Here is a 12229-nt window from a genome sequence, read left to right as displayed (position 1 = left end):
TCGCTTAATACATTTTTTAATTTCTAACTTTACTTTTCTGTTTGTGAGTTGACTTTATTATGAAATCTGTGTCTGTGCGGTGGGTTTCTTGTGCTTGAGTTGTTAAGGGTCAGTCCCACCTTGAAGTGGACCCTGATTGGCTGTCCCTGTGTGTGGGCGTGGTTAGCTCCGCTGGTAGGCTCCCATTGGCTGGACAGGTGGGGGCGGGGGTGATGCTGGGGAGTAGCCATGGATGTGGGAGTAGCGGAGAAGAGAAAATGGAGGAACATGTGAAAGTTGTTGGTCCAGTGAATGGGGAATTTACATTTCAAAAACGCCCCGACGACACCTTTGATAAAGGTAATATGTGTTCTTTGTGGAAAGGAATTTGCTTCCCACCGTAAGTTTAGCCACATAAACGCAAAGCACCCGGTCGGGAGCGCAGCCACAGCTAACTATAGCAGAAACGATGTTACCACAGCAACGCTCTTCCCCAAACTAGACTCGAGGAGAGCAGCCCGCGCATGCGCACGTCTGCGACCAAGAGGATGGCAGATGTTCTTGCCAAGTGGAAGTAAATGGCTAGGACTGCATCTGTTCAAGTCTGTTTAAAAATAAATACATTACTTTATAAAGCCACTGTTTTTGTTATAGATCAATGTTTTGATCTTCCACAATAATGTAATGAATATTAAGCAATTTTTAGGTGCAACTAAAAAAGCGCTTAATTAGTTACAGATATTAGTTAATTAATCTCTCAATTTTTTTGATCGTATGACAGCACTATTTATAATATTGCAATTTTATTTGCCTTAACTCAATTTATGAACCTGAAGATACAGTATATCAGTAAATCAGAGTTAATTTTATGCATATTCCTATTTCATATATGTACATATATCCACTCTGTTAGGTTATTTATGAGTAAAAAAATATTTGATAAGTACTTTCATAGGTCTACATTAGAAAAGGAGGCAGAAGGATGTTATGTTGCTGTGGCTGAATGTGTGTGTGTGTGTGTGTGTGTGTGTGTGTGTGTGTGTGTGTGTGTGTGTGTGGCAAAAATAGCCTCAGACAAACAAACAAAATATGCATTTTTTTCATAATTTCTTTACAAATAATAAGTTATAAAAGAGGAATAAATTGTATAGCCAATACTAAGTACCCTCCTACTGCTTCTGCAGGATTTAAGATGGTAATCTGCAGCCAGGTACTACTGCTAATCATCAACCTTTGACAAACTGTTTCAGCAGATGTGCAGACATCTGTAAAGATGTTTTGGCATTCTGATGGCATGCATCATTTAGGTGTGTAAAAAGGTGCCTAAAGGGAAATACATAAACAACGGTCTTAACAAAGTTATTGTCTTTGCACAAACATGTCAGTCATTTTTTTTATTCAGTTCTTTATATTTCTAAATAATTGTGAGTTCATTTATTCTACAGTGAGAAGTCATCATTTTGGGAGCAACTACTTCAATGTATTACTGCTACATTACTGCTACAGATGATTTAACAAGCTTTTGCCATGGGATAGTTAGTAGTGCCCCAGGATATTTGTATTTATTTATTTATTTATTATTTATTTATTTTTCTGTTTGGCTTCATTTTGTTAAATATATATATATATTAACACAGTGAATATATTCATGTGTTGTTGTTAATCTGGTATTTTGTGTTTGATCAGATGATTTTTGAAATTTGTTTTTACACGCACGCACGAGGTTAAAGCGGGATAGGGTTACTAACTTTTGCACAACTATGATATGATATGATATACTGCTACATAGTTAAATAGTGAAACAGTCAGTTTATCGTGGGTTTATTAATGTGTACGTAGGCGATACATTTCAACAGTATATTTGCCAGGTATTTCTACAACATTGCTGGTGAGCCAAGAAAACATTTAAGTTTTCATGAGATAATAGGGAGGAGGAGGAGCGGTAGAGATTATGTGACATACATTGCCGATATGCAGTTGTACAGCATAATTTCAGTTTTCTCACTATCACAGGTGTATTATGCCTCATCACCCTGATATTTTAAATCTGACCAAATCATTCAGTGTTCAGCTCCTGTTCTGATGTAAGATTTGACTGAAGATCTGATTCAACAAATGAAAAAACATGAGTTAACTGAACGGGAAAGGAAACAAAAACCTTACATGAAAAAGTGAACAGATTTAGACACTTTATTTTTTTTTAATATTTCAACATGAAAAAGGTTTTTATAGGGATAACACTTTAAAGTGTATCCGGCTGCATTTCGTGAAGTCATTTAAGTGACTCAGTGAATGACTCGACTTGCTACATTTGAATTACACACTTACAAAGTATGAGATGGCTCACTGGTGTCAGATAGTCCAACATTTTTTTTTTTAAATTACCCTTTAACCAAGATCCTAATTTGTGTTGTCATCTCGAGACACTGTGTAGAGATGCTTCATTGGCTATGAATAAAAGAATGAATTTGTGGGCTGATAGATTTAAGCAATTACACCCACATGAGCCTTATTTAATAAGAGTTAGAGCTAACAGAGTTGAAGTAAAAGGATGCTTATATCCAAGGAAAATCACTCTGGGTTGTGTTACAAAGGCATGCTCTTAATCATTATAATTGAAGCAGCTTGGGGCCTCTTCTTGCCAGCTCCCACTGGAGCATTTGGTGTGTTGTCTCAAATCTAGATTTAACTTTAGCCATGAAAAATCACTTTTAGACAGGACTCATTTGCTGCTTAAAGGCAAATTTGTACAATGCTGGAAACTTGTATAAATAGGCCCAAGCAAAAGCTCTGTCAAGCTTTCATTGTGTTGAAGATTAACCTATTAAAAGCTAAACTCCACTGCTGAAAAAGTACTACGTCACTGGATTTAATCACCTTATTTAGATAGTGTTTTTCAGTATTGTGGTCATATTAGTGTAAATACTAAGACAGAAAAAAATTATTAAAAAAACAACTCCTCATGATATCTCTTTTGGTGGCTAGTCATGGGAATCCTCACATACTCTGTGATAAGTACAAATCCAAGTCCTATAAGACATCATGAACACTAAAGAGCCCTAAGTTTTACATCTGTGTTGACTGCTTTGTAAACCGTGGCAAAGCACACTCTGGCTCCTATTTAAGTTAGCTCTGATGCTAACTCCAGGGAAAGTTAGTGTAATCATGTCCAGTCCGTTGGAGCTGACACTAATTCCCTGGGACAGGAGTGTAGCGGTGTGTGATTTAGCAGCGTATGCTAAAGTGCTGCTGGAGCTGCAGGCTAGACTGTGGGCACCATGGCAGATAAAGTAAGCTGGGGAAGTACTGACTTGACTAACTGGCCTGATTAGACCGGGTGCAAGATGACATGGATCAGATACACGCTAACTGGAAAGACAGACTGGCAAAAAAAGAGAGACAGTAAAAAAATAGAACAAAAGCATTAGCAGGAGAAAATGCACTGATAGACATGATTAGCAGGTATGGATGCATAGAGTGGAAGGATTAAGAAATATGTAGATGATTAAACTTGAAGATGTGATGTTTCCTCCTGGGGTGTTTTTTCCAGCTCCGTTGGATTGTGGTGGTGTAAGAAATTGGCTGAGATGCAAAGTAGCATTCGCATCATGGTTTCATTAACTATCATTCAGCCCAAGGCATTTCACACTGCATTTCCTCTACTCATCTGCTTCTTTTAGATCTGCTCCCATTACAGGGAAAGGTAACACAGATTAGGCTATACCTAAACTGAAAACAGCAGTTTATCCTCCTCTGTATCCGACTGTCCTGATACTTAGAATATGGACTTGAAAGATGTAAATATCAATTTTGATAAATGTTATTGATTGATCCAGACACTTTAGCCTTTAGCTATTTGGAATATTTCCGTTCAGCTGATGTAAAATCAGATTACATTTATTACAGGGTTGTTTTATTCATTAATCACTGTTCACTTTACTGTGTACATTGCCTAAAGGCATATTTTATGTTTGAATAAAGTCAGACACTGGAAGAGAGACTTGGGGCATCTCATGAAGTCCAATAAGAGGTATAGATATAGTTAGGTTTAGCCTTGGACTCCCAATGATCACTCTCTTTGACACTGACTTAAATAATATTTTAACAGTAGAGGACAGAAAGAGGACAGCATACTTCTAGCACCAGCTTATCATGTAAACTTTGGTTTTGTACTTGAAATTTGCACTAATAATTACATTCAAGTCACATATCTGAGTCATCTTTTTTTTTCTTTGAAAATAAATATAAGCCAATCTTTGAGGAACCTGTGGGAGGTCAATTCACAGCCCTTGCTGTGCTTTTGAAAACATGTTCCAAATCCAGGAGACTCACATGCTGCCGGCTTCCTATGCATTCTGCTCGCTTTAAAGTGAAGGAGATTTTAAGAATGTTTTAAAAGATGAGATTCACTATCAGTTTTATATATATATATATATATATATATATATATATATATATATATATATATATATATATATATATATATATATATATATATAATTTTTTTTCCTTCTGTTGTACAGTTTATTGCAAACTAGTGCAGCAAAAACAAACCAAACCAAAACCGACTCTGCCTGTACTTAAATAGACACGCAGCACAGGGGTGTAGAGTCATTCTTCCCACTCAGCTGAATCCCAAACTGTTCCTGCACTAGAGCTGCAGAGTTCATCATTGAAAGACGTGTTAGCCTTGAGTATGACACTATCTTCAATTTACTTGGTTCAGTTTAGCTGCGCGGAGCTAGTCTGTGTGGAGCTGCTGCCTGATCTCTGTACATGATGAAACCTCACACACAGAACAGTTGAGAAAACAGAAGCGATGAGAACTGGCCGCACTTGGTGAATCCATGTATTATATCAGTAGTGAAAACTCAGTCCATTCTGGCATCATGTTGGCTAAAATGTTGGTGGCACACTTATGTAATCAAACAAGCATGTTAGCACAAAGTGCGTCATATGACAAGTGATACTTTATGGACATCTGTCATGATAATTAGCTTATGTCATAAATCATTGTAATCATCATGACAGGTCAGTTGGTAACATTGATTAGGATTTTAAATTGTCTGTCGCAATTTGTTCATTAGCTGGTTTATTAAATTCATTTTTGGCATTTTTGTCTGTGTTTTTACAGGGTATGATGGGTGTAGTGGGCTGGATGTTGCTCCTGCTCTCCTCATTCACGGTGCCTGTGGCATCCCAAAAGCCTCCGGGGCTCAGTGTGGGTGTGATTCTGGGCCAGACGCGCCCAGTTTCCGAACAGGAACTCAGGCCACCTCGGCGCCCTGAAGATGCACTCGATATCTCGGTGGTAACACTGAGGATCAACCAGACAGATCCAAAGTCTGTGATTACACAGGTGAAAATGCAATATACATTCTGAAATGCTATAAATGTATATACATGGTACCCACAGTTAGGGCTGCACAATTAATCCATTTTTTTTTTTTTTTTTTTACATTTTTATCCCTGTTTTTCTCCCCATTTTTATCACCTAAGTCAGTCCTGGGCATTGCTCACCCTCTGCCAGCCCCGGGAGGGCCCTACTGAGCTCAAGTCTCCTCCTTAACTTGAGGAGTGAACCGGCCCCTTCTTTTCACCAGACAGGGTGGGGGCTTCTCTGGCCGGACGTAGCGCGTGGAAGGATCACATTATTCCGGCCGGATCCTCCCCACCCCATCTGGCTCCCCGGCTGGCCAGAGGGGGCATGTATAGCCCAGGACTGTTGCATGCTTTTGTGAGGGTAGCTCACATTAGCTACCAAGGCAACACGGGGAGAACATGCAATCGAACACTGGACCTCCCATGCCCCCTCAATTAATCGGATTTTAATTGTGATCACGATTTTGGCTTCCCACAATCAAAATGATGTGATCGCGCAATTATTATGTAATATAAATAAAATGGGCGGGCGAAAAAAAAAGTTTCCTGCGCCGTCTGCAAAGCAAATCAGATGCTCTAAAATAAGAGTGAAGAATGAGCACCCATTTTATGTTTATGCAAATGTTAGCAGTAGTGATATGTTTACATGACGTGCAATGAAAAACAAAATTGAACTAAACTCATTGAATAATCGTGACTAAAAATCGTGATCACAATATTGATCAAAATAATTACGATTATCATTTTTTTTGGCCATAATCGGGCAGCCCTACCCACAGTTCTTATTCTGAAACAAGTTTGTCTCATTGTCTCCAAAGATGTGCGAGCTTCTGTCTCGCACTCGTCTCCATGGCATTGTGTTTGCTGATGGCACCGACCAGGAGGCCATAGCCCAGATGCTTGACTTCCTCTCTGTTCAGACACAACTTCCAGTCCTGGGAGTCCACGGAGGCTCCTCTATGATTATGGCTGACAAGGTAAGTGACAACATCTGCTCTCACCCTCTCAGGCACACTCATTAACCTCTCAAATCATTCGCCCTCCTTTTTGTACACCGAAGGTTTGGTTTCTGAAAGTGAAAGTGTGCAATTCCTCCTCTGTGAATGCTGCAGCTGCTGAAATTTAAAGACTTTTCATCCTGCCACTTTTGCAGATGGTGTAGTATGTTGAGTATTTTACCTCATGTTTTAAGCATAGCTTTGCACTAAACGAGGGGCCAGCACACACCCTGTCACACTTAAAAGTATTCACATTAGAGAGATGATAACCAGAACAGCTTGAAGACCAGGCAACAAAACATAAATAAAGAGAGGAACACATTTTGCTGCAAGTTACTCTGATTTCAACACAGCAGAACAAAATGACTAGCAAAGGAAGAAAAGTGGTGAACAATAAAGTACAAATTGAATTATGAGTCCACACAAAACCCAGGTTTTTGTCCTGATACAAGAATCAAAATTAAATGGTCAATCAAGCATTTCATATCAAACACACCGAATACATATTTTAGGAGTCAGTTAATTATTTTATTGCAGGATGTATATTGTGCATGATGTGTATGTTCAGTTAATGACGTGTGAAAGTGCAACGGTGACAGTTGGCATGTGTGTTTGGAAAGTTTTGTTGTGTTAAGTGGTTGTAATCGGGAGTAAATTACTTTAATGCACTAGAAAGATTTCATGGGATGAGAGGGTGTGTTTAACACCTTAAAGAATTTCGGTAATTTAAGCCAAAAAAGGGAATCATATTGTATATAAACAATTTCCGGTTAGGACTTCCAGAATGAAATCCAAACACATTCACTCAGATATGTGACTTGAATAATATTTGATCTGGATCTATTTCAGAGATCAGTTTTAGCCCATCTTTCATGTGCTGGACATACAAGTCCTCAAATAATCCAGCCTGCGTCCAAAACAACTCCTATTATTGGATTAGAGTTCATTATTTTACTTTCTTTTACTCACTCACTTCTCTGTATCTGCACCTCCAGGCTGCCTTTTGTTTGTTGCCACTTTGGCTGTTTCAGTTTACAGTTGTGTCTCATGTGTCATCTCTTTTTACCCTGCTCCACTCCAGGTCAGGTAATAAAGGGTTCTTTTGTGAATTATACCCTTTTTCTATAACGACATGTTTGAAATTCAATCTGACACTTGTTTTATTGATATATTTGGTGTTTAGGAGCTCATTCTGGCCGAACTGAAGCAAATTGTTCTTTCTTATATAATGGTTAACAGCATGAACACTGACAGGCTTCTCACACTGTGCAAACTATAATATAAGCATCACTTTTTTTTTTTTTTTACATTTAGAGATGTCCTTTATGTCCTTTATGGCTGGAAGGCTTAGAAAAGAAAAAAGAGCAGCTTGTACTGTTATAAATGGATGTCTTAGATTAGAAAATGACGCACCGGGAGCGTTTTCATACGGTCAGTGAAAGCTTTCCCACCGACCGTTCACCATTCTCTGGTACAACATTTTTATTTTAACAGACGATCAAGCATGGTTTAAATATGTAGTAATGCTTTTTTCTGCTTGGTTTTATACTGGGATGTGTAAGGCCAAAGGAGAGAAAAAAAGATAAATAAAAAATCCTTAGCTCTATGTAGTGGTATGTTGTCCACTGCGGAACAACTTGACAGAATAAAAACACAGATTCCTAGATTTTAAGAGAAAATTGTCAAAATATTCTTCAACAGAGCCTTTTTGTTTATTTATTTGTTTCGTTTTGGTGTTATGCTCAGCACAAGCTGGGGCTGTTCATTTCTTTATTATGAGAATTTTCTGCAACTGACTGTAGACCCCTGTGACTGACAGACTGACTGAAAAAGCTTTGATAAAAACACAACTGGTTCTTTAGCTTATAAATCTCGCAGGGCACAGCATCCAAACACAGGAACCAATAACTGCTGCCACGCAGCAGTCTTTTGAAGTGCTAGTTGCAGCATGTATGTGTATGTGTGAAAAAAAGAAAAAGACAGAGAGAGAGAGAAAGAGAGAGAAAGAGAGAGAGGCGAGGTGAGGTAACAGAAACTGTAGGATTCTGGTTGATGGTTGTGGGAGTGCATTTTGAATCTGAAGGTCAGTGGCTTAAACGCCCTACTGAGAATATAATGATAGGAAAAATACATACATTTTGTTTTTTCTCCTCCTTGATAGTTGCCGTTAATGTGCCATTACACAGGATACTTAACCCCTCACTGTTTTAAATGTTTTAAAACAGCATGGTGGGCAAAAGTATGAGTGCAGGTCCAGGAAAGTCTTGGTGGTGACGGACAGTTTTTATCACCTTACCTGCATACACCACCTCAGTAGGCTTGCAATAAGGCTTTCCAGATGGGATCAAGGTGTAGACTTGCTATCTTGATATAAGAGGTTTCCCCATAATATAGTATATTTGTAAAATAAATTATAGCAATTCTAAGCAAAAATTATATTTACCTCAATTTTCATCCATTATGATATATAATGTTGCGAGTGTCAATTGTAACACAGGCGGCAGATGGGAATAATCCACTAATCCTCTCTGAAGTTATGATTAGGTCTACAGCCAACTATTATTCTCATCTGCTGATGATTTTTGGAGAAAAGCCCTCAGGGCCCACAACACAAGGGCTCAGTTCCTAGTCAGCCCTACCTGCAGCATGTTATTCCTCTGCTCGCTTTCTACTTTCTCTATTCCACCGCCTCTGTTGTTCCAACTGTTTCAGAAATATTGAATAATGCTTAAGATTTGGATATGATGTGAAGTTATATTTGTATTCAAACAGCTATGGTAGGCTACACATAAAAAAAAAAAAATTGTATTGCAAGCCACGGCAGTAAAAAGAGATCCAGCTCCATGCAGGAGTTTTCTTTCCTCCTTAAATTAACAAAAGGAACTGACTCGTTGATGTTATTCAATGTGTCTGTGAAAATGTGGTATTTGCCCTGTCCATAATGATAATAAAAGATGCATCCATAACAATTAGCCAGTTATTTAAATATTGATGAGGAATACCACAACAAGAAAAGGTTTTGAATGTTTCTTCAGTAAAGTATTACTCAATAATCAGAGCTTGGTGTTGATTTTCTGACTGAATGAAATGCTTCAGCATCAAACACAGTGACACAGTGTTACGTACTCCTAACTTTCTTGGAGCGTGTCGCAAATTCAAGCTTTTTTGGAGGTCATGTGTAATCTCAATGAGGTTGCTGCATGTGTTACGCTTGACAACCACAGTGATAGCATGACAATGACCTCTTTAGCAACTATGAATTTCACAATTTTAAAAGAGATTAAGGATCAATGTTGTGATTACTTATGATAAATGAGAGGCCAACAACAACAAACATTGTTTTCTCTGAAAGTAATATGTCTTCGCTGGGTGACGACTGCTTTCATACCTGCTCTCAGCGGTTTAGCGCTAATCTGAGGGATCGAAATAAGTCTCAGTGAGCTCATAACAATTCAGCTTTATTACTGTGGACTGACAAACAATATTGTGATTTTTTTTACAACTTGAGCAGCTGCCACAAGCATGCATTCCCTCAAACGGCGAAGTGAAAATGAGGCGGACCATGTTCCTATTAGAAACTGAGTTTGGATAAATTATTTTCCAGACAGATTGTTTTTTTAATGGAGCTCAAAGAAAGAAAAAAAAGAAGTAAATAGATGTTGCTAAGAAAAACCAGAGAGAAGCTCTACGCAGGCAGCTAGTGTTCCACAATAATGGACATGTGGAGGCACAGGTGTGAAATACTCGGTGTTAAAGCAACATTTAGCTGCCAAAATGGAAACTTAATTGTCAGGATGTCATATATAAAGAAAAGACTTTCTACAAATGTAATTTTTATCAACTGTTACCAAGTCTCATATCATCACTCGCTATCATTTAAACTGAAACAAATACCTCAAAACTGATCAACAACATTGTATCTTTTCAAGAGACATTTCAGAGGCAGTTCCCGTTTCCATGATGATAATCTTGAGTTTTTACACACAGTGCTACTTGAACAATTACAGTCTAACTGTTCCTTGCAGGAACTTGATTTATTTCATTAACTGTTGATTTAAGGATAAATGTCCTAATTTGAAACCCTCTCAAAGGGATGCTTGCATAGTTAAGTTGTTTGTTGTTTCATTACCACTCAGCCATGTTGTTTTGCTTTGGGGTCTATTTCCTACATTACCTTATCAAAGAGCATTTGCCATGGTTTTGTTTAATCGTCATTAAAATCTAAATGAAATTTACTCTCATTCTGTAATGTTTCTTTTATTTGAAGCAAATAAGGAAAATCCTAAAGTGTCCTCTTCCAGCCAGGTTTAAATGGTTAGTGAAATTGCTTTTTATTAGACGCACAGTTTTCAGATTTCTTGGTAAGCTGGCAATTAGGTTAGTCACATTTTTGAGTTAATATTTAATATGTCTCACTGTCTGAAATGTGCCTCATAAGTCTACATAATCCCACAGCTGGGTTTGTGCAGTATTTACAATCCAGTTACACTGTATTTTTCTTTGTTCTTCAGGCTCTAAGCTTTGAACACATTCAATTGTCATTGATATTATACCACAGTGTAAAAATTAGCTAGTATCCACCTAATTGTGTGTTTTGGACTCCACATGTATATTAAAGCTTGTTTAAATTAATAGAAACTTTTATTATATTTAAAAGCAAGTAAAATATATTCAATTTTAGACAGAGATTGGGAGACTGTGAGCTCCTCTGTTATATTTTTAAATGTAAGCACGGCAAACACTGTGTAAATCAGTACAAAGGAAAAAACAAAGCCTTTTGAATGAATAGACAGCGATCCAATAAAATAAGCTTAATATCTTGGGATAACTGTCCAGTTGCCTAGTTGTTACTTTATGCCTTCCTCAATAAAAGCCTTATCAGTTTGCATCCTACATGGTTATTCCACATGTGATTTTGATGAAATAAAAACTCCACTTCAGGGCCTTACAGCTACAGACCGAACTACCCTTTTACACCAAATAGAGAACAAACGTCAAAACTGTTCTTGATCAATGTTTGTTTTTCACTCATTTCCTCCTCCTCAAGCCTTACAGTATAATGTGTGTCACCGTATAATAGTCAGCAATCATAAACTGCACATTGGCAGGTGGTGTGAGAAATGTTAGGTATGAACTTGGCATAGAAAAATTAAAAAAGGCATGTGTAAATCCAGTAGGAGAACTAAATTAGTTTAGACAGTTTCAGCTCCTTTATAGAGAGACTGCTTTGGGAAATAAGAAGTGTTGGCTTAGCTTCACTCATTTCCTGCCAGTTGTGTTATTCTTCTCTTTTGACTACCTCGTTTCCCTCGTTCTTGGTGTGTGTGGGGGATAAAAGGTGGGAGGGTCACAGTGTGTACCATAAAAAAACATGAACATGCTGAAATGGAGGGTTGTGAATTAAACATGCACGTTCTGTCTGCATTGCTCCACCACTGTAGTGAGATGCTACTCTCTCTCTCTCTCTCTGTGTGTGTGTATGTGTGTGTGTGTGTGTGTGTGTGTGTGTGTGTGTGTGTGTGTGTGTGTGTGTGTGTGTGTGTGTGTGTGTGTGTGTGTGTGTGTGTGTGTGTGTGTGTGTGTGTGTGTGTGTGTGTGTGTGTGTGTGTGTGTCAGCCTGGCATGTCCCATATTGGTAGGGGACACTTGCCCAGGTTCTCTTCTGAGTTGCTTTAATATTTTACACCTGCTCCCTTCACCTGCTGTCACTTACAGATGACACGCTGCTGTGTCATTCACTCAGTAAGTCCTTCCAGAGTTTCACTCCTAAGTCTTTCTCTTGCCCTACCTTTTATCCCCTTTCTGTCTTCCTTTCTCTTGTGTTCTTGTGTTTCTTTCAAGTTATTTGTCCTCTTCCTGTGAACGCCATC

The 12229-nt window shown here is 38.2% G+C and overlaps 1 protein-coding gene across 1 annotated transcript in view; it reads left to right on the top strand.

Moving 5' to 3' along the window:
- The window catches only part of grin2ab (glutamate receptor, ionotropic, N-methyl D-aspartate 2A, b), a 130289-nt gene that overhangs the window by 25765 nt on the left and 92295 nt on the right, over positions 1-12229 (top strand). Inside the window, exons 3-4 of the mRNA XM_061719805.1 lie at positions 5114-5338; positions 6180-6338. Coding sequence (XP_061575789.1) covers positions 5114-5338; positions 6180-6338 — 384 coding nt within the window. The remainder of the gene's footprint in view (positions 1-5113; positions 5339-6179; positions 6339-12229) is intronic.

This window comes from Cololabis saira, chromosome 1 (assembly GCF_033807715.1).
Source record: "Cololabis saira isolate AMF1-May2022 chromosome 1, fColSai1.1, whole genome shotgun sequence".
In the NCBI taxonomy this organism is placed as follows: Eukaryota; Metazoa; Chordata; class Actinopteri; order Beloniformes; family Belonidae; genus Cololabis; species Cololabis saira.
This window is presented reverse-complemented; position numbering and strand designations above follow the sequence as displayed.